We start from the raw sequence: 23,607 nt of genomic DNA on the forward strand, positions 1-23,607 counted from the left end.
TTGGGGAGTCAAGATAGCTGAATAGACACAACTCGGGTGCACAACACCCAGTGAGAGAGATGCAGAAATCGAGAGATCTCCTACTTCCAACCAAGGTACCAGGTGCATTTCAAAAGGTCTGGTCGGACGGTGAGCAAAACCCAGGCAGGGCAGACCGAGGTCGGGAGGGGTGCCACTTCACCCAGAAAGTGCATCTGACTGGTGAGTTGGAAGCTTCCAATCTAGTACTCCAGTCCAGATACAGCGCTTCCCCCAAAGCCTCAGCAATACACAGAACAGGGGATTTTTGCCAGTTAAGTGCCGGGAATTACAAGCGCAGAGTTGAATAATAATCTACACAGACCTAAGCAAAGGCAAAAGCCCATAAGCCGGCTGGGGGAGCCTGCAGACGAATCTATCACCCCCTCCCCCTGCCTGGAGAGAGAGGGAGCTGAAAGCAGGAAGACAGATGGAGCAGCTAGGTGGGTCCCTACCCTCCCCAACAAACCCTAGAGGGCTGAAGCACTAACTCTAGTGGGTTACACAGCCAGTACCTCAGTCTGAGCTGAACCCTGAATGATCCAGCCCTGTGGAGGAAAGACACATCCCACCATTAAAGTGGGACTAGGCTTCATGTTTTAACAAAAACACAGGAAGCCTAAGTAGCAATGGGACGGTGTTCTTGACCACCCAGCAGTGCCTCTAGGTCAGCGGAAGAGGTAGGCCTAACCTCCCAGTGTAAACAAAAAAGACACAGAAAGCTTATCTAGTAACCTGAAGGAGTCCCTAGAAACCCAGTAGTGCCTCCACAGGCAGACAAATGACCTCATCAAGCAGCTCCCTGAGTTCACAGCCAGGTAAATCCACGAAGATGGAAAAAACCAGCACAAAAAAGATGAAACCATCAAAGACTAGAACACCTCTTCTCCATCAAAGGATCACAACTCCTCAACATGGGAATACAACCACAACTCCTCAACAACATGGGAACACACATGACCGAGAAAGAATGCGACAAATTGACAGAAACAGGCTTCGGAAGGTGGATAATAACAAACTTTTCTGAGCTACAGGAACACGTTCTAACTCAATGCAAAGAAACCACAAACCTTGAAAAAAGGTTAGACGAAACACAAACTAGAATAACCAGCTTAGTGAAGAACATAAACGACTTGATGGAGTTGAAAAACACAGCACGAGAACTATGTGAAGCAAACACAAGTTTTAATAGCCGAATCAATCAAACGGAAGAAAGGATATCAGAGATTGAAGATCAACTCAATGAAATAAAAAGAGAAGGTAAGACCAGAGAAAAAAGAGTGAAAATAAATGAACAAAGCCTCCAAGAAATATGGAATTATGTGAAAAGACCTAATCTACGCTTGATCGGTGTACCTGAATTATGATGGGGAGAATAAATCCAAGCTGGAAAACATGCTCCAGGATATTATCCAGGAAAACTTCCCAAGCCTAGCAAGGCAGTCCAAGTTTCAAATTCAAAAAATTCAGAGAAATCCACGAAGATACTCCTCAAGAAGAGCAACCCCAAGGCACATAATTGTCAGATTCACCAGGGTTGAAACAAAGGAAAAAATGCTAAGGGCAGCCAGAGAGAAAAGTCAGGTCACCCACCGAGGGAAGCCAGTCAAACTCACAGCAGGTATCTCAGAAGAAACCCTACAAACCAGAATAGAGTGGGGACCAATATTTAACATTGTTAGAGAAAAGAACTTTCAACCCAGAATCTCACATCCAGCCAAACTAAGCTCCGTAAGTGAAGGAGAAATAAAATCCTTTATGGACAAGCAATTACTGAGAGATTTCATCACCACCAGACCTGCCCTACGAGAGCCTCCTCAAAGAAACACTAAGCATGGAAAGGAAAAAGTACCAGCCACTGCAAAGGCACACCAAATGGCAAAGACCAAAAATGCAATGAAGAAAATGAATCAACTTACGGGGAAGAAAACCAGCCAGTAACAAAATGGCAGGATCAAATTCATACATAATGACATCAACATTGAGTGAAACAGCCTAAATGCCCCAATCAAAAGACACAGACTGGCAAACTGGATAAAAAGTCAAGACCCATTGGTGTGCTGTATTCAGGAAACCCATCTCACATACAAAGACACAGACTCAAAATAAAGGGATGGGAGAAGATTTACCAAGCAAATGGAGAACCAAAAAAAGCAGGGGTTGCAATCCTAGTCTCTGATAAAATGGACTTCAAACCAACAAAGATCAAAAGAGACAAAGAAGGATGCTACATAATGGTAAAACAATCAATCCAACAAGAAGAGCTAACTATCCTAAATATATACACACCCAACACAGGAGCACTTGGATACATAAAGCAACTTCTTAACAAACTAAACCGAGATTCAGACTCCCACACAGTAACAGTGGGAGACTTCAACACTCCACTGTCAATATTAGACAGATCAATGGGACAGAAAATTAACAAGAATATCCAGGACTTGAATGCAGAGCAGGACCAAGCAACCTAAGAGACATATACAAAATGCTCCACCCAAATCCACAGAATATACATTTTTCTCAGCACCACATCTCACTTACTCTAAAATTGGCCACATCATTGGAAGCAAATCACTCCTCAGCAAATGCAAAAGAACAGAAATCATAACAAATAGTCTATAAGACCACAGCGCAATCAGATTAGAACTCAGGATTAAGAAACACACTCGAACCCGCATAACCACTTGGAAACTGATCAACTTGCTTCTGAGTGTCGACTTCATCCAATGAAATGAAGGCAGAATAAAAATGTTCTTCGAAATCAGTAAGAATGAAGACACAACTTACCAGAAACTCTGGAACACATTTAAAGCAGTGTCGAGAGGGAAATTTATAGCAATAAATGCCCACATGAGAAACCAGGAAGATCTAAAATTGACACCCTATTATCAAAATTGAAGGAGCTAAAAGAGGAAGATAAAAAAAAACTGAAAAGCTAGCAGAAGACAAGAAATAACTAAGATCAGAGCAGAAATGAAGGAGGTAGAGACACAAAAAAACCTTCAAAAAAATCAATAAATCCTGGAGCTGGTTTTTTGAAAAGATCAACAAAATAGACTGATACCCAGTTTAATAAAAAGAAAAGGGAGAAGAATCAAATAGATGCAATAAAAAATGATAAAGAGGATATTATCACTGATTCCACAGAACACAAACTACCATCAGATTACTACAAACAGCTCTATGCACATAAACCAGTTAACCAGTAAGAAATAAATAAATTCCTGGACACTTGTACTCTACCAAGACTAACCCAGGAGGAAGTGGAAACCCTGAATAGACCAATAAAAAGGGCTGAAGTTGAGGCAGCAATCAATAGCGTACCAACCAAAAAACATCCAGGTTCAGATGGGTTTACAGCTGAATTCTACAAGATGTACACAGAGGAGCTGGTTCCATTCCTTCTGAAACTATATCAAACAATACAAAAAGAGGGAATCCTCCCTAACTCATTCTATGAGACCAACATCATCCTGATACCAAAACCAGGCAGAGACTCATCTAAAAAGGAGAACTTCAGGCCAATATCCATGATGAACATTGACATGAAAATCTTCAAAAAAAATGCTGGCAAACCAAATGCAACAGCACATCAAAAAACGTATTCATCAAGATCAATTAGGCTTCATCCTGGGGATGCAAAGTGGGTTCAACATACGCAAATCCGTAAATGTAATCCATCACATAAATGGAAGCAAAGACAAAAACCACATGATTTATCAATAGGTGCAGAGAAGGCCTTCGACAAAATTCAACAGCCCTTCATGCTAAAAACTCATAAACTAGGTATTGATGGAACATACCATAAAATGATAAAGGCTATATACGACAAACCTACAGCCAATAGCATACTGAATGGAGAAAAGATGGAAGAATTCCCTTTGAAATCTGGCACTAGACAAGGATGCCCTCTCTCACCACTCCTATTCAATACAGTATTAGGAGTGTTGAATATAATACTGTATAATCAATACAGTATTAGAACTAGAAGTTCTAGCCAGAGCAATCAAGCAAGTAAAAGAAATACAAAGTTTTCAATTAGGAAAGGAGGAAGTCAAACTGTCATTATTTGCAGACAACATAATTGTATACTTATAAGACCCCATGGTCTCAGCCCAAAATCTTCTCAAACTTGATAAGCAACATCAGCAAAGTCTCAGAATATAAAATCAATGTACAAAAATCACAAGCATTCCTACACACCAATAACAGACTTAAAGAGAGCCAAATCAAGAACAAACTGCCATTCACAATTGCTACAAAGAGAATAAAATACCTAGGAATACAACTAACAAAGGATGTAAAGGACCTCTTCAAAGAGAACTACAAACCACTGCTCAACGAAATAAGACAGGACACAAACAGACAGAGAAACATTCCATGCTCATGGTTAGGAAGAATCAATATCATGAAAATGGCCATCCCGCCCAAAGTAATTTATAGATTCAACGCTATCCCCATCAAGCTACCAATCACCTTCTTCACAGAACTGGAAAAACCACCTTAAACTTCATATGGAACCAAAAGAGAGCCCGCATAGCCAAGTCAATTCTAAGCAAAAAAAACAAAGCTGGAGGCATCACACTACCAAACTTCAAACTACACTACAAGGCTACAGTAATCAAAACAGCATGGTACTGGTACCAAAGCAGAGACATAGACCAATGGAACAGAACAGAGGCCTCAGAAGCAACCCCACACATTTACAACCATCTGATCTTTGACAAACCTGACAAAAACAAGCAATGGGGAAAGGATTCCATGTTTAATAAATGGTGTTGGGAAAACTGGGTAGCTATGTGTAGAAAGTAGAAACTCAACTCCTTCCTGTCACTGTACACTAAAATTAACTATAGATGGATTAAAGATTTAAATATAAAACCTAACACGATTAAAACACTAGAAGAAAACATATGCAAAATTATCCAGGACATAGCCATAGGCAAGGACTTCATGACTAAAACACCAAGAGCAAGGCAACAAAAGCCAAGATAGACAAATGGGATATAATTAAAATTCAGAGCTTCTGTACAGCAAAAGAAACCATCATTAGAGTGAACTGGCAAACAACAAAATGGGAAAAAAATTTCTGCAGTCTACCCATCTGACAAAGGGCTAATATCCAGAATCTATAAAGAACTAAAATGGATATACAAGAAAAAAACAAACAACCCCATTCAAAAGTGGGTAAAGGATACAAACAGACACTTTTCAAAAGAAGACATATGAGGCCAACAAACATGAAAAAATGCTCATCATCACTGGTCATTAGAGAAATGCAAATCAAAACCACATTGAGATACCATCTCAGGCCAGTTAGAAGGGTGATCATTAAAAAATCTGGAGACAACAGAGGTTAGAGAGGATGTGGAGAAATGGGAACACTCTTACACAGTTGGTGAGAGTGTAAATTAGTTCAACCATTGTGGAAGACTGTGTGGCAATTTCTCAAGGATCTAGAAATAGAAATTCCATTTCACCCAGCAATCCCATTACTGGGTATATACCCAAAGAACTATAAATCATTCTACTATTAAGACACATGCACACGTATGTTCATTGCAGCCCTGTGTACAACAGCAAAGACCTGGAACCAACCCAAATGCCCATCAATGATAGAATGGACAAAGAAAATGTGGCACATATACAACATGGAATACTATGCAGCCATAAAAAACAATGAGTTTGTATCCTCTGTAGGGACTTGGATGAATCTAGAAACCATCATTCTCAGCAAACTGACACAAGAACAGAAAACCAAACACTGCATGTTGTCACTCATAGGTGGGTGTTGAACAACGAGAACACGTGGACTCAGGGAGAAGAGCGTCACACACTGGGAGTAGTTGGAGGGGGGCTAGGGGAGGGATAGTGGCTGGTGGGGAGAAATGCTGGATATAGTATGCACCTATGCAACAACCCTGCATGACCTGCACATGTACCCCAGAACCTTAAGTGTAAAAAAAAAAAAAAAAAAAAAAAGATAAGGAAACTAGAGATTTATTTGTCCAAAGTCATACAGAGAATACACATATTTTAAATTAAGACATACATGTCAGTAAACATGTATACTTTTTAATCTCCTCTGCTGTTTATCAGGTTAAATGCAGAAATTTATCTCATTTTAGACTATTAAGCAGCTTAGAATGAGAACAGCTAAATATAAACTATTTACATATTTAACAAGCCCTCGTGAATTTATTAACAGTTTAAAATAAATGGGCCTATTTGACCTATTTGAGAGCAGACTTTATAAGGAGATGATGGTCCCAACTAGAAACATGAAGTAAAGAGTCATTAACACAGATCTGGCAGGACCTATTTCAAAATACTTTGATAGCTGTTGCTCTGAGGAACTAATCAACTGGGATGGTAGCAAAATTTCTTTCTTCAATAACTTATCCTGTCTGTATTGAGACTCTACTAGATTGAGTAAATATATTGTATACTGATTGACAAATACACCGTATATTTGTACATATCTAAAGATACTGTTTTCGAGCATTTTGATGTTTTAAATTTGGACCAATACCCTCAGGAAACTTAACTGTAAAGTATGTAATTTCATTTATGTGATTTTAATTTATAAAATCAGTTCCCCAACTTTTAAGTCATATGTTTTGATGGGAATAAGAGAAAAAAAAATCTGGGAGAGAAAATAAAAAGTTATGATACATGAAAGGAAAATAATACATGATACAAAGTGTTCACTTTTGCTCATCCCATTTTTCAAAAGACATCAGATGATTCTAAATTGAAAATATTGTTAAGATTAGCAGGTAAGAAATAGGTTAAATAGAAACAGCTCTGGAATGCAGTTCCTAACCAGAGAGATGCAGAAGCCAAGTGATCTCCACAATTCCAAACGAGGTACCAGGTTCATTTTAACGGGTCTGGTTGGACAGTGGGTATAATCCAAAGAGGGCAAACTGAGGCAGGACAGGGCACTGCCTCACCCAGGAAGTACGTGAAACTGACTAGAGGACTGGGGGCTCTCCCACTCCAGGATTCCAGTTCAGATACTGCGCCTCACCCATGCCCTCTACAACCCACAGAACAAGAGATCTTCACTGGGCTGAAAAGCGCCTGTGAGTTACCTGAACAGAGGTGAGAAGCAACTCTGACCGGTGCCACAGGTTGTTGGCACAGATCTAAGCAGAAACATTGGCTATCGCAGAGAAAGCCTGCGGGACAGAGCTAGCTACCCACACCCTAGGAAAAAGGGGAGCTGAGAAGTCGATCCAAGATGGCTGAATACGAACAGCTCTAGATTGCAGTTCCCAGCGAAAATGTAGAAGGTGAGTGATCACTGCAGTTCCAAACAAATTTTTACTGCCCGCAGACCAGGATATTCTTGGGTGGAAAAATGCCACGAGTCTCCAGCATGGCCGTTTCAGCTGGCACAGTGGGTCTCCGCACAAAAACTCACACAAATCCAGGTGCCATTTCAACTGGTGACTGGAATACCTGAGAGACAGAGTCGCCCTTTCAACTGAAAAAATGGAAGCTGAAACAGGGAGCCAGATGATCTGGCTCGACTGGTCCGACCCCTGCAAAGACCAGCAATATGAAATGCTCTGGATTGAGTTTCACAGAAAGCAGAGCTGGACCTGGGATGGTCCAGCTCTGTGAGGGGAAGGGTGTCTGCCATTAACCGAGGCAGTCCACCACTATTGAGGCAGCCCACCACTACTGAGGCAGTCTGCCATTACTGAGGCAGTCTGCCATTACAGAGACAGTCTGACATTACTCAGGCAGACCACCATTACTGAGGCAGTTCTAACTATACCCCTATAAACAAAACTGCAAGGAAGTTCACACAGTAGCTGGGCAGAGCCCATGGCAGCTCAGCCACACCTCTGCTGACAGACTGTAACTAGGCTACCTCCTCTCTGGGCAGGGCATCTCTGAAAAAAGGCAGCAGAATGATAGGAACTTATAAAGCCCCACCTTCCCAGGACAGAGCACCTGGGAAAAAACGGTGGTTATGAGTTCTGCTGCAGCAGACTTACCTGCTCAGCAGCTCCTAACAGAACAACGGAGCTCAAAGCTCAGGACTTGAGCTCCTTTAAGGGACAGGCTGTCTCCTCAAGTAGCTCCTCAACCTCCATATAACCAAAGAGACACCTCATAAAGGAGAGCTCAGGCTGAAATCTGGTGGGTATCCTTCTGGGACAAATATAACAGAAGAAGAAACTGGTAGCAACTCCTACTGTTCTGCAGCCGTTGCAGGTGATCCCCAGGCAAGCAGAGTCTGGAGTGGACTTCTAGCAGTCCTACAGCAGTGGGGCCTGACTGCTAGAAGGAAAAAACAAACAACTTCATCAGCAACAAAAAGGACATCAACTCAGAGACCCCATCTGAGAGTGACCAACCGCAAAGACCACAGGTAGATTACTCCACAAAGATGGGAAGAAAACAGCATAGAAAGGATGAAAATACCCCAAACCAGAATGCCTCTCCTTCTCTAAGGGATCACAACTCCTCACGAGCAAGGGAACAAGGCTGGATGGAGAATAAGTCTGATGAACTGATAGAAACAGGCTTCAGAAGGTGGGTAATAAACTTCTTTGAGCTAAAAGATGTTTTAATCCAATGCAATGAAACCCAGAACCTTGAAAAAAGGTTTGATGAAATGCTAACGAGAATAAACAGCTTAGAGAGGAATATAAATGAATTGATGGAGGTGAAAAGCACAACACAAGAACTTTGTGAAGTATACACAAAGTTTCAATAGCCGAATTGACCAAGCAGAAGAAAGGGTATCAGAGATTGAAGATCAACTCAATGAAATAAAATGAGAAGGCAAGATTAGAGAAAAAAAGAGTAAAAAGAAATGAACAAAGCCTCCAAGAATATAGGATTATGTGAAAAAACCTAATCTAGGTTTCATAGGTGTACCTGAATGTGAGGGAGAGAATGAATCCAAGCTGGAGAACACTCTTCAGGATATTATCCAGGAGAACTTCCCCAATCTAGCAAGGCAGGCCAATATTCAAGATCAGGAAATACAGAAAACACCACAAAGATGTTTCTCCAGAAGAGCAACCCCAAGGCACATAATTGTCAGATTCACCAGGGTTGAAAACAAGGAACAAAGGCTAAGGGCGGCCAGAGAGAAAGGTCAGGTTTCCCACAAAAGGAAGCCCATCAGACTCACAGCAGATCTCTCAGCAGAAACCCTACAAGCCAGAAGAGAGTGGGGGCCAATATTCCACAGCCTTAAGGACTTTCAACCTAGAATTTCATATCCAGCCAAACTAAGCTTTATAAGTGAAGGAGAAATAAAATCCTTTATGAACAAGCAATTGCTCATAGATTTCTTCACCACCAGGCTGGCTTTACAAGAGCTCCTGAAAGAAGCACTAAACACAGAAAGGAACAACCAGTACCAGCCACTCCAAAAACGTACCAAATTGTAAAGAGCATCAATGCAATGAAGAAACTGCATCAACTAATGGACAAAACAACCAGCTAACATCAAAATGGCAGGATCAATTTCACACATAACAATATTAGCCTTAAAAGTAAATGGGCGAAATGCCCCAATCAAAAGACACAGATTGGCAAATTGGATAAAAAGTCAAAACAAATTGGTGTGCTGTATCCAGGAAACGCACCTCACATGTAAGGATACACACAGGCTCAAAATAAAGGCATGGAGGAAGATCTACCCAGCAAATGGAGAGAGAGAAAAAATAAAAATAAAAAATAAAAATGGCAGGTGTTGCTATCCTAGTCTCTGATAAAATAGACTTTAAACCAACAAAGATCAAGAGAGTCAAAGAAGGGCATTACATAATGGACAGAAGGATCAATACAACAAGAAGAGCTAATGATACTAAATATATATGTGCCCAATACAGGAGCACCCAGATACATAAAGCAAGTTTTTAATGACCTACAAAGACACTTAGACTCGCACACAATAATAGTGGGAGACTTTAAAACTCCACTGTTAATATTAGACAGATCAACGAGACAGAAAATTAACAAGGATATCTAGGTCTTGAACTCAGACCCAGACCAATCAAACTTAACAGACATTTACAGAACTCTCCACCCGAAATCCATAGAATATACATTCTTCTGAGCACCACATCATACCTACTCTAAAACTGACCACATAATTGGAAGTAAATCACTCCTCAGAAAATGCGAAAGAACAGAAATCATAACAAACTATCTCAGACCACAATGCAATCAAATTAGAACTCAGTTCAGAAACTAATTCAGAACTGCACAACTTCATGCAAACTGAACAGTTACTTCTTGAATGTTGATTGGATAAACAATGAAATAAAGGCAGAATAAAGATGTTCTTCGAAACCAATGAGAAAAAAGATACAATGTATCAGAATCTCTGGGACACCTTTAAAGCAATGTGGAGAGGGAAATTTACAGCAATAAATGCCCACATGAGAAGCAAGGAAAGATCTAACATTGACACCCTGTTGTCAAAACGGAAAGAGCTAGAGGAGCAAGATAAAAAAACTCAAAAGCTAGGAGAAGAGAAGAAATAACTAAGATCTGAGCAGAACTGAAGGAGAGAGAGAGGCAAAAAAAACACTTCAAAAAAAAAAACCAATCTAGGAGCTGTTTTTTTGAAAAGATCAACAAAACAGACAGACCACCAGCCAGATTAATAAAAAAGAAAAGAGACAAGAATCAAATACATGCAATAAAAAACGATAAAGGAGATATCACCACAGATTCCACAGAAATACAAACCACCATCAGAGATTACTACAAACTCTATGCACATAAACCAGTAAACCTGGAAGAAATGGATAAATTCCTGGACACTTATACCCTCCCAAGCCTAAAGCAGGAAGAATTCGAAACCCTGAATAGACCAATAAAAAGGGCTGAAGTTGAGGCAGCAATTAATAGCTTACCAACCAAAAAAATTCCAGGTCCAGATGGGTTCACAGTCAAAATCTACCAGACATACAAAGAGGAGCTGTTACCACTCCTTCTGAAACTATTCCAAACAATACAAAAAGAGAGAATCCTCCCCCAATCTTTTGATGAGATCAAAATCACCCTGATACCAAAACCTGGCAGAGACTCAACAAGAAAAGAAAACTTCAGGCCAACATTCATGATGAACATAGATGCAAAAATCTTCAATAAAATACTGGCACACCGATTGAAACAGCACATCAAAAAGCTTATCTATCAAGATCAAGTAGGCTTCATCCCGGAAATGTAACGCTGGTTCAAGATACGCAAATGTATAAATTTAATTCACCACATAAACAGAACCAAAGACAAAAACCACATGATTATCTCAATAGATGCAGAGAAGGCCTTTGACAAAATTCAACAGTCCTTTATGCGAAAAACTCTCAATAAACTAGGTATCAATGGAATGTATCTCCAAATAACAAAAGCTATTTATGACAAACTCACAGCCAATATCATACTTAATGGGCAAAAACTGGAAGTATTCCCTTTGAAATCTCGCACTAGACAAGGATGCCCTCTCTCATCACTCCTATTCAATATAATATTGGAAGTTCTAGCCAGAGCAATCAGGCAAGAAAAAGAAATAAAGGGTATTCAATTAGGAAAGTAGGAAGACAAATTGTCTCTATTTGCAGACAACATAATTGTATATTTAATAGATCCTATTGTCTCAGCCCAAAATCTCCTACAACTGGTAAGCAACTTCAGCAAAGTCTCAGGATACAAATTCAATGTGCAAAAATCACAAGCATTCCTATACACCAACAACAGACTTAAAGAGAGCCAATTCAAAAATGCACCGCCATTCACAACTGCTACAAGGAGAATAAAATGCCTAGGAATACAACTAACAAAGGATGTAAAGGACCTCTTCAAGGAGAACTACAAACCACTGCTCAACGAAATAAGACAGGACACAAACAGATAGAGAAACATTTCACGCTCATGGTTAGAAAGAATCAATATCGTGAAAATGGCCATTCCACCCTAAGTAATTTATAGATTCAATGTTATCCTCATCAAGCTACCAATGACCTACTTCACAGAACTGGAAAAAAACCACCTTAAATTTCATATGGAACCAAAAGAGAGCCCATATAGCCAAGTCAATTCTAAGCACAAAGAACAAAGCTGGAGACATCATGCTACTTGACTTCAAACTATACTACAAGTCTACAGTAATCAAAACAGCATGGTCCTGGTACCAAAGCAGAGATACAGACCAATGGAACAGAACAGAGACCTCAGAAGCAACACCACACATCTAAAACCATCTGATCTTTGACAATCCTGACAAAAAGAGCAATGGGGAAATGATTCCCTGTTTAATAAATGGTGTCGGGAAAACTGGCTAGCCATGTGTAGAAAGCAGAAACTGGACCCCTTCCTGACACCTTACACTAAAATTAACTCCAGATGGATTCAAGACTTAAACATAAGACCTAAAACCATAAAAACCTTAGAAGAAAACCTAGGCAAAATCATTCAGGACATAGGCATAGGCATGAACTTCATGACTAAAACACCAAAAGCATTGGCAAGAAAAGCCAAAATAGACAAATCAGATCTAATTAAACTCCAGAGCTTCTGCAAGCAAAAGAAACAATCATTAGTGTGAATCGGCAACCAACAGAATGGGAAAAATTTTTTTGCAATCTACCCATCTGACAAAGTACTTATATCCAAAATCTACGAAGAACTAAAACAGATTTACAAGAATACAAACAAACCCATTCAAAAGTGGGCAAAGGATATGAACAGACACTTTTCAAAAGAAGACATTTATGAGGCCAACAAACATAAAAAAATGCTCATCATCACTGGTCATTAGAGAGATGCAAATCAAAATTACACTGAGATACCATCTCATGCCAGTTAGAATGGCAATCATTAAAATAATCTGGAGACAACAGATGCCGGAGAGGATGTGGGGAAATAGGAACACTTTTACACTGTTGGTGGGAATGTAAACTAGTTCTACCATTGTGGAAGACAGTGTGGTACTTCCTCAAGGACCTAGAAATAGAAATTCTATTTGACCCAGCAATACCATTACTGGGTATATAGCCAAAGGATTATAAATCATTCTATTATAAGGACACATGCACACATATGTTTGCTGCAGCACTTTTTATAATAGCTAAGACCTGGAACCAACCCAAATGCCCATCGATGATAGAGTAGACAGGGGAAATGTGGCACATATACACCATGGAGTACCATGCAGCCATAAAAAATGATAAGTTCGTGTCCTTTGTAGGGACATGGATGAACCTGGAAACCATCATTCTCAGCAAACTGACACAGGAACAGAGAATCAAGCACTGCATATTCTCACCCATATATGGGTGTTGAACAATGAGAACACATAGACACAGGGAGGGGAGCATTACACACTCAGGTGTGTGCAGAGGGACTAGTGGAGGGACACTGTGGGGTAGGGAGCTGGGGAAGGATTAGATGAAGAGAAATGCCAGATATAGGTCATGGGGATGGAGGCAGCAAACCACACTGCCGTGTATGTACCTATGCAACAAAACTGCATGTTCTTTACATGTACCCCAGAACCTAAAACAATAAAAATATACATACACACACACACACACACACACACACACACACACACACACATACACACGAGGAACTGAAAGCAGGGAATCAGGCGACACAGCTAGGTGGGTCCCTCCCCTACAAACCATAGCAAACTGAAGCCTTCTTGAGAGTTTTGCAGCCAGCACATCAGTTCGAGCTCAACCCAGAACTACTGAGCTTGGCTGAGGGGAAGGGTAGCTCCTATTGCAGAGGTAGGCCTACTCTTCCTGAGTAAACAAGAGAGGCAGGAAATACATGCAGCAGCTCCACTGAATCGGTGGCAGCCCAGTAGCACCTCTGCAGGCATACAAAGCAGGGGCTGCCTCCCCAGGCAGCTCCCTGAGATCAAAGCTAGATAAATCCAAGAAGATGGGAAGAAACTAGCTCAAAAAAGTATGAAACCATCAAAGACCAGAACGCCTCTTCCCCACCAAGGGATCGTAACTCCTCACCACCAAGGGAACAAACAGGATAAAGAATGAGTTTGACGAACTGACAGAAGCAGGTTTCAGAAGGTGTGTAAGAACTTCTTTGAGCTAAACGAACATGTTCTAACCCAATGCAAAGAAACTTTTACCTTGAAAAAATGTTAGATGAAATGCTAATTAGAATAACCAGCTTAAAGAAGAACATAAACAACTTGATGGAGCTGAAAAGCAGAGCAAAAGAACTTCACAGAGCATACAGAAGTTTCAATACATGAATCAATCAAGCAGAAGAAAGGATATCAGAGACTGAAGATCAACTCAATGAAATAAAATGAGAAGGCAAGAAAAGGAAAAAAAGCAGGGAAAAGAAATGAACAAAGCCTCTAAGAAATATGGGACTATGTGAAAAGACCTAATCTACACTTGACTGGTGTACCTGAAGTTGATGAGGAGAATGAATCCAAGTTGGAAAACACTCTTCAGGATATTATCCAGGAGAACTGACCCAACCTAGCAAGGCAGGCCAACATTCAAATAAAAGAAACACAGAGAACACCACAAAGATACTCCTCAAGAAGAGCAACCCGAAGGCACATAATCATCACATTCACCAGGGTTGAAACGAGGGAAAAAATGCTAAGGCAGCCAAAGAGAAAGAACAGGTCACCCACCATGGGAAGCCAATCAGACTCACAGCGGATCTCTTGGCAGAAACCCTAAAAGCCAGAAGAGAGTTAGGGCCAATATTCAACATCCTTAAAGAAAAAAACTTTCAACCCAGAATTTCATCCAGCCAAAATAAGCTTCATAAGTGAAGGAGAAATAAAATCCTTTATGGACCAGCAATTGCTGAGAGATTTCCTTGCCACCACAGCTGCCTTACAAGAGCTCCTGAAGGAAGCACTAAACACAGAAAGCAACAACCAGTACCAGCCACTGCAACAAAGAACCAAATGGTAAAGAACAATGATGCAATCAAGAAACTGTGCCAACCAATGGGCAAAACAACCAACCAGTAACAAAATGGCAAGATCAAATTCACACATAACAATATTAACATTAAATGTAAACGTACTAAATGCCCAATCAAAAGACAGACTGGCAAACTGGATAAAAAGTCAAGAATCATTGGTGTGCTGTATTCAGAAGACCCATCTATGTGCAAAGGCACACAAAGACTCAAAATAAAGGGATGGAAGATTTACCAAGCAAATGGAGGGCAAAAAAAAGTAGGGGTTGCAATCCTAGTCTCTGATAAAATGGTCTTTAAAGCAACAAAGATCAAAAAGAGACAAAGGGCATTACGTAATGGTAAAAGGATCAATATAACAAGAAGAGCTAACTGTCCTAAACATATATGCACCCAATGCAGGAGCATCCAGATACATAAAGCAAGTTCTTAATTACCTACAAAGAGACTCAGACTCCCACACAATAATGTGGGAAACTTTAACACTCCACTGTCAATATTAGACAGATCAACGAGAAAGAAAATCAACAAGGATATTCAGGACTTGAAAGCAAACTGGGACCATGCAAATCTCATATACATTTACAGAACTCTCCACCCCAAATCCACAGAATATATATTCTTCCTGGCACCACATCGCACTTACTCTAAAACTGACCACATAATTCGAAGTAAATCATTCCTCAGCAAATTCAAAAGAACAGAAATAATAACAAACATTCTTTCAGACCACAGTGCAATCAAATTAGAACTCAGAATTAAGAAACTCACTCAAAACTGCACCACTTCATGGAAACTGAACAACTGGCTCCTGAATGTCAACTGGATAAACAACGAAATGAAGGTATAAAGAAAGATGTTCTTCAAAACCAATGAGACATGAAATAAAGATGTTCTTCAAAACCAATGAAGACACAACATACCAGAATCTCTGGGACACAATTAGAGCAGTGGCTAGATGGAAACTTATAGCAATAAATGCCTGCATGAGAAGTGAGGAAAGATCTAAAATTGACACCCTATAACCAAAATTGAAAGAGCTACAGGAGCAAGATCAAAAAACTCAAAAGCTAGCAGAAGACAAGAAATAGCTAAGATCAGAGCAGAACTGAAGGAGAGAGATATACAAAAAACCATCCAAAACTGAATTAAATCTAGGAGCTGGTTTTTTAAAAAGATCAACAAAATAGACCACTAGCCAGATTAATAAAAAAGAAAAGAGAGGAGGAATCAAATAGATACAATAAAAAATGATAAAGGGACATCACCTCTGATTCCACAGAAATACAAACTACCATCAGAGATTGCTACAAACAACTCTATGAACATAAACCAGTAAATCTGGAATAAAAGGATAAATTCCTGGACACTTACACCCTCTCAAGCCTAAGGCAGGAAGTAGTTGAAACCCTGAATAGACCAATAACCAGGGCTGAAGCTGAGGTAGTAATTAATAGCCTACCAAACAAAAAAAGTCCAAGTCCAGATGGGTTCACTGCCCAATTCTACCAAATGTGCAAAGAAGAGCTGGTACCATTCCTTCTGAAACTATTCCAAACAATACAAAAAGAGGGAATCCTCTTTAACTCCTTTTTTTGAGACCAACATCATCCTGATACCAAAACCTGGTAGAGACTCAATACAAAAAGAAAACTTCAGGGCAATATCCATGATGAACATCGATAACAAAAATCTTCAATATAATACTGGCAAATCGAATGCAACAGCATATCAAAAAGCTTATTCATCAAGATCAAGTAGGCTTCATCCCGGGAATGTAAGGCTGGTTCAACATACACAAGTCTATAAACATAATCCAACACATAAACAGAACCAAAGACAAAAACCACATGTTATCTCAATAGATGCAGACAAGGCCTTTGACAAAATTCAACAGCCTGCTATGCCAAAAACCCTCAATAAACTAGATATCAATGGAATGTATCTCAAAATAATAAAAGCTACTTAGGACAAATCCACAGCCAATATCACATTGATGTGCTAACACTTGAAGCATTCCCTTTGAAATCAGGCACTAGACAAGGATGCCCTCTCTCATCACTCCTATTCAATATAGTATTGGAAGTTATAGCCAGAGCAATCAAGCAAAAAAAAAAAAGAAATAAAGGGTATTCAATTAGGAAAGGAGAAAGTCAAATTGTCTCTTTTGAGACCCGATAGTCTCAGCCCAAAATCTCCTTAAATTGATAAGCAACTTCAGCAAAGTCTCGGGATACAAAATCAATGTGCAGAAATCACACAACATTCCTATACACCAGTAACAGACAAACAGAGGCAAATCAAGAGTGAACTCCCATTCACAATTGCTACAAAGAGAATAAAATAACTAGGAATACAAGTAACAAAGGATGTAAAAGACCTCCTCAAGGAGAACTACAAATTACTGCTTAAGGAAATAAGAGAGGACACAAACAGATGGAAAAGCATTCCATGCTCATGGTTAGGAAGAATTAATATTGTGAAAATGGCCATACTGCCCAAAGTAACTTACAGATTCAATGCTATCCCTATCAAGCTACCTATGACCCTCTTTACTGAACTGGAAAAAACTACTTTAAAATTCCTATGGAACCAAAAGAGAGCCCGCATAGCCTAGCCAAGACAATACTAAGCAAAAAGAACAAAGCTGGAGGCATCATGTTGCCTGACTTCAAACTATACTACAAGTCTACAATAATCAAAACAGCATGGTACTGGTACCAAAACAGAGACATAGACCAATGGAATAGAACAGAGGCCTTGGAAGCAACACCACATATCTATAACCATCTGATCTTCAACAAACCTGACAACCAGCAATGAGGAAAGGATTCCCTGTTTAATAAATGGTGTTGGGAAAACTCACTAGCCATGTGCAGAAAGCAAAAACTGCATCCCTTCCTGACACCTTATTCTAAAATAAACTCCAGATGGATTAAATATTTAAACATAAGACCTAATGCCATAAAAACCTAGAAGAAAACTGAGGCAAAACCATTCAGGATATAGACATAGGCAAGGACTTCATGACTAAAACATCAAAAGCAATGACAACAAAAGCCAAAATAGACAAATCAGATTTAATTAAACTACAGAGCTTCTGTACAGCAAAAGAAACAATCATTAGAGTGAACTGGCAACCAACAGAATGGGAAAAAATATTCACAATCTACCCATCTTACAAAGGGCTAATATCCAGAATCTACAAAGAACTAAAACAGATTTTGAAGAAAATACCAAACAAACCCACTCAAACGTGGGTGAAGGATATGAACAGACACTTTACAAAAGAAGACATATATGAGGCCAACAAACATATGAAAAAATGCTCATCATCACTAGTCATTAGAGAAATGCAAATCAAAACTACATTGAGATACCATCTCACGCCAGTTAAAATGGTGATCATTAAAAAATCTGGAGACAACAGATGCTGGAGAGGATGTGGAGAAATAGGCACACTTTTACACTGCTGGTCGGGGTGTAACCAATAGGTCAACCATTGTGGAAGACAGTGTGCTGATTCCTCAAGGATCAGAAATAGAAATTCCATTTGACCCAGCAATCACATTACTGGTTATATACCCAGAGGATTATAAATCTTTCTATTATAAAGACACATGCACACGTATGTTCACTATGGCACTGTTTACAATAGCAAAGACCTGGAACAAACCCAAATGCCCATCAATGATAGACTGGACAAAGAAAATGTGGCACATACATACCATGAAATACTACGCAGCCATAAAAACAATAAGTTCATGTCCTTTGTAGGAACACAGATGAATCTGGAAATCATTCTCAGCAAACTGACACCAGAACCAAAAATCAAACACCTCCATCTTCTCACTCATAGGCAGGTGTTGAACAATGAGAACACATGGACACAGGGAGGGAAGCATCATACACTGGGGTCTGCTGGGAGGTAGACTAGGGGAGGGACAGCAGGGGGTGGGGAGGAATAACATGGGGAGAAATGCCAGATATAGGTTAAGGGGGAATGGAAACAGCAATCTACCTTGCCATGTATGTATGTATGTACCCATGCAACAATCCTGTCTGATCTGCACATGTACCCCAGAACCTAAAGTACAATAAAAAAAAAGATTAGCAGATAAAAGGAAATCTGGCATACCTTTTCAGCCTTCTGGTGCATCATCTCATTGAACAGTTCTGTACAGTCATTTATAAATTTTTCACTGACTACAACAGTGTCACTAAAGACTACAGCTGAGGCCTGTTTGCTGAATGTCCTCATCACCTGCTGAAGTAATATGGCAGCATCTTCAACTGATAAAGAAGTGGGTAGCAGAGGCTAAAATTACAAACAAAATAAAAATAAAGTATAAATGCACTATAATACAGGGAAACCATTTGCTGTATACATATATGCTCTCTCTAGGTGATCTCACCAAGTCCAGTTGCTTTTGGAACTGTATGTATGCCAATAACCTCACAAATTATATTTCTGGTTTCATCACTACTCTGAGTTCTGAAATCATATATCCTATTGCCTACCTTCCCCACTTGGATGCCTAACAGGCATCTCCAACTGTTCAAAACAATACTCAGACCTACAAGGCATATAGTTCCTCTTCTCACAAAGCCACAAACAATCCAACAGGATGTCCTGATACCCTTCAAATTGTATGTTGTCATAACTCTTTCTCCTATCTGAAATTATCTTACTGTTTTCATTAACTATCTTTGCTTAATGAAAGTGTCCCTCCTAAGAACAGCAAACTTCTCCGGCTACCATATCCCCAACAAGTATTAATAGAATGGTGCCTGGCACACATAAGGTGGTTTTGTTAGATGAATAAAAAACCACTTAAATCTGGAATCTTTGGTACTTGCATATCCAAAACAGAGAATTTTCTGCTTTATAAAGAAGGTCTGGGCTCGACTAGAAATAATGGATTGGCCTCTTGTTTATTTTTCTTTACCTACACTTATCTTTTTGGCATGCTGAAGGGCAGGTCAACATTGAACACTGAAGTAAACACTATCAGTGCCAAAGCAGCTTGTGTTAATACATTAACAGAGATTAATAGATAAGGAATAAACAAATGCTACACGGTGCCTCATGCCAGTACAGCTGTAAATGCTTGGATAAGATGTGAGAAGTCTGATCAATTCAATATCAGGATTAACAGGAGTGTTACACTGCTTGCTTGTTTTGAGATTTACAGAGTTCTCAATGTTGAATGTCCACATGTAGAAGGTCACCCGAAAAACTTTAAGCATAAAGATTATTTTTGTTATAACAATAATTAGAATTTGCCTCCAAAGCCAAGACCACCTTTATTTATCCTAATTTCTAAATGGTCAAATATTAGTAAAATATCAGTTGTCATTGGTTTAAAGAAAAGTGAGAAAAAGATAAAACATACTGCAATATCAACCCATGTTCCAGAGCTGATGGCTTCTTCTACTGATGCTTCCACTTGATCCACAAGTCCTTGACCGACACAAGCTGCTTTCAAAAACAAGAGTTGTGTAGTTTTGTATCTTTTCTTTATGTAGCTTACAGCATCTGGGATTCCAAGTCTGGACAAAGCATCAAATTCTAGAAATACATAACAAAGTTGGATTAGGATTGTCAATTACATATAAGACAAAAGTGAAAAATAAAAACTTAAAGTCAATAAAAATTATTAGAGATATCTATCTTCTTAACTCCTCTAACTCCACCCCAAATAATCATGCTTAAGAAAACTAGTTATAATAAAGTTATAATCCATGATTATAATTGAAGAAACTAAAAAGTCCAGCATAGGAAATCAAGAAAACATAAGCAAAACCCAGTATTCTACCATCCGTTTAAATTGTTTATATACTAAAAACTTACAGGTTTATCACTGAGGAAGTACTCTGTTATGCAGTTTGACTTGGATTATAAAATCGATCAAATGAAGAAGTGATATATAAATATATACCTATATATATTATATATAAACATGCTAATTGTTTTAATAACTAAATTTAGTCCAATTTATCCAAATGACAGAACTTCAGACACAGAATTTAGAATAATTTCAATGTTTCCAAAGTTTTAGGTAACTAATAAAAACACACATTGTAAATCTGACAGCCAACAAAATATTTCTAAGACGATATATCTGAAAAACTGGGCAACTTCACAAAACGTAAGATATAATAATTACTTTTATGAATTAAAAGATACTTTAAGTTTATAGTGCCATCTCAATAAATGTAACTGGAAGAGTGGCAGCAATTAGTAACAGCTTTTAGCCTTTTTAAATTATAATTGTTCAGTAACCATAGAACTAAACTCAGTTCCAAGACCCACAGAAACTTGCAGTGTGATTACTTTTACACTCAAAGGGAACCATTATAATCTTCTGATCATACAGGACAGTATATGTAGCCTCTAGGGTTCCCTTTTTAAATTTTAATTTATTTATTATTATTTTTTAATATAACCTGCAGATCAAAGGAGGACCCTAGGATTAGTATAATACTTTTGAAGAGTGAGTTTAGTGTTAAGATGAAATTTTAGTTTTAAGGAAATAAGAAAGTTACCTAGATAGCCATTCTGCCTTAAAAAGGAATCCACCCAAGTACTCTGTGTCCTGGAGTAGATGTCAGGGATAAACACAGCTTTATCCTGTCTCCCACCAACCACAGTGCCTCGTAAGCGTCCGCTATTAACAAGTTCCTCAAGCACAGCTTAAAACAAACCCACAGGAATACAAACAAATCAGAGCAGGGTATAAATCTTAAAAAGTAAAATACTTTATTATTTCATAATTTACTTATTCTCACCCTTAAAAAAACCAATCTGAAATAGCATAAATGAAGGCAATATATTTTAGACAAAAATTTCCTGCCATTTATGAGAATATTCAGACCACAAATTCAGGGAAATTTTACATTTTTGGCAACTTGCTAAAGGTATTGAACTTCTAACTCAAACTAGTTAATATTAACACTTAATTTTTTAGTTTGAGTAATTTTGGGGAAAACATAGTATGCCATTATCTATCTAATAATTTATTAAAAATAGATGATAAAACACTTGAAGAACAGGTAATATGTAATTATTAGTGTTAAACAAGTTCAGTGTTTTAATATTAAAAAAAAAAAATCAAGACACCTAGACCATATTAGAATCAGTGTGAAATAAAAGTGTGAGCATTTTAAAGTTATTACATTTCCACTGTTTACACTGAAGTAAGACATTTCAACCCTACTTATAAGAGAAGCAGAATGCACTGGTTAAGAGGACCAAATATGGAGCCGGACTGACTAAATCTAAACCTCAACTCTGCCACCTACTAGCTATGAAACACTAGACAAGTCATTTTCCTTATTTCTCTACTTTCGTATCTGTGAAATGGGGACAGTACCAATATCATCTCATAGAATTGCTGTATTCAAGTAAAGTGCTTGGAATGGTATCTGCCACATAATAAAAGCTCAATAAATATTAACTAAATATCACTACCACCACCACCACCACCATCAAGTGGATAATGCTGCCATTAATAACAAATTTATATTTCTATTTAAACCGTAACATTTAACTACACATTTTGTTGTTTCAGAAATTAAAATCCTCTAAAAAAGGAAAAAGAGAGAAGGGAGCTATTTCTAAGTGAATCAGCAAGCACATTCAAAAGATGATTGGCACAAAGAAAGGCTAATAAAAATTAGTCTGTAACAGAAATATAAATTGGTTCGTGCATGAATTTTAAAACTGCAATGCTGAGTAAACTAGAATACATCAAAAAAATTCAGACTTATCAATAGACTATAACACATGATTCTCAATTTAATATGACTGTACAATACAAATCCATTTTAAATTCTGACCAAAGTTGTGAAGATACCAATTATTACTTGAAGAACTTTACATTATAATGAAACTACACCAAACCACTAATTACATAGATTCCAAAAAGACAGCTTAATTTTAAATCTGTCAAACAAAAATTTTAAAGTTCATATTCTGAAAATACAGTGAAAATTAATTTTTGGTTCAATACTTGACATTTCTTTTCCATTTTTCATTTTTCATCTTACATTTGCACAGATAATCTGAACTGAAAGATAAAATCATTGCTTTTAAAAATTATTTCAACAAAGCATTAAGAAAACTCCCAAAACCTCCCAAGAGCTTAACAAACAACATAGATAATGAACAAAGATTATTTTGGAGATAATATTATGTTGTTGGAATGCTAAAAATATACTTTTATTGCTATCAACTCTGTAAAAATTGTTAGTAAAACACGATTTACTTTCATATTAGACAATGTAGCAAAATCATAAGCATATGTTTTCATTATATGTGCTTACTTTTTTATTCATTCTACTCTTCTAGGGCTAACCAATATTAAATGTTTGGTGAGTATAACAGATAGGTACATATATAAAACTTGATACAAAGAAACTTTTTCAAACTAGGAAATATTTTAGTTACATTAAGAATAAAAGAGGAAAAAATCGTTTTACATTAATAATCTATTCGGCAGCAAATCAACTGAAGATAATTTAAACCAAACTCACAGTAAAGAAGTTGCTCCTGAAATCCATATTTTGAAATCAAAGAATTCACAGCTGTAGGCCTTTATGGAAAGTCAAAAAAGAAATTCTTAC

General features: G+C 38.2%; 1 protein-coding gene across 1 annotated transcript in view; it reads right to left on the reverse strand.

Moving 5' to 3' along the window:
• The window catches only part of UFL1 (UFM1 specific ligase 1), a 58,222-nt gene that overhangs the window by 15,176 nt on the left and 19,439 nt on the right, over positions 1–23,607 (reverse strand). The window contains exons 7-10 of the mRNA XM_003922922.4: positions 23,518–23,576; positions 21,529–21,675; positions 20,376–20,551; positions 19,118–19,297 (exon numbers count right to left, since the gene is read on the reverse strand). Coding sequence (XP_003922971.1) covers positions 19,118–19,297; positions 20,376–20,551; positions 21,529–21,675; positions 23,518–23,576 — 562 coding nt within the window. The remainder of the gene's footprint in view (positions 1–19,117; positions 19,298–20,375; positions 20,552–21,528; positions 21,676–23,517; positions 23,577–23,607) is intronic.

This window comes from Saimiri boliviensis, chromosome 4 (assembly GCF_048565385.1).
Source record: "Saimiri boliviensis isolate mSaiBol1 chromosome 4, mSaiBol1.pri, whole genome shotgun sequence".
NCBI classification, from domain to species: domain Eukaryota; kingdom Metazoa; phylum Chordata; class Mammalia; order Primates; family Cebidae; genus Saimiri; species Saimiri boliviensis.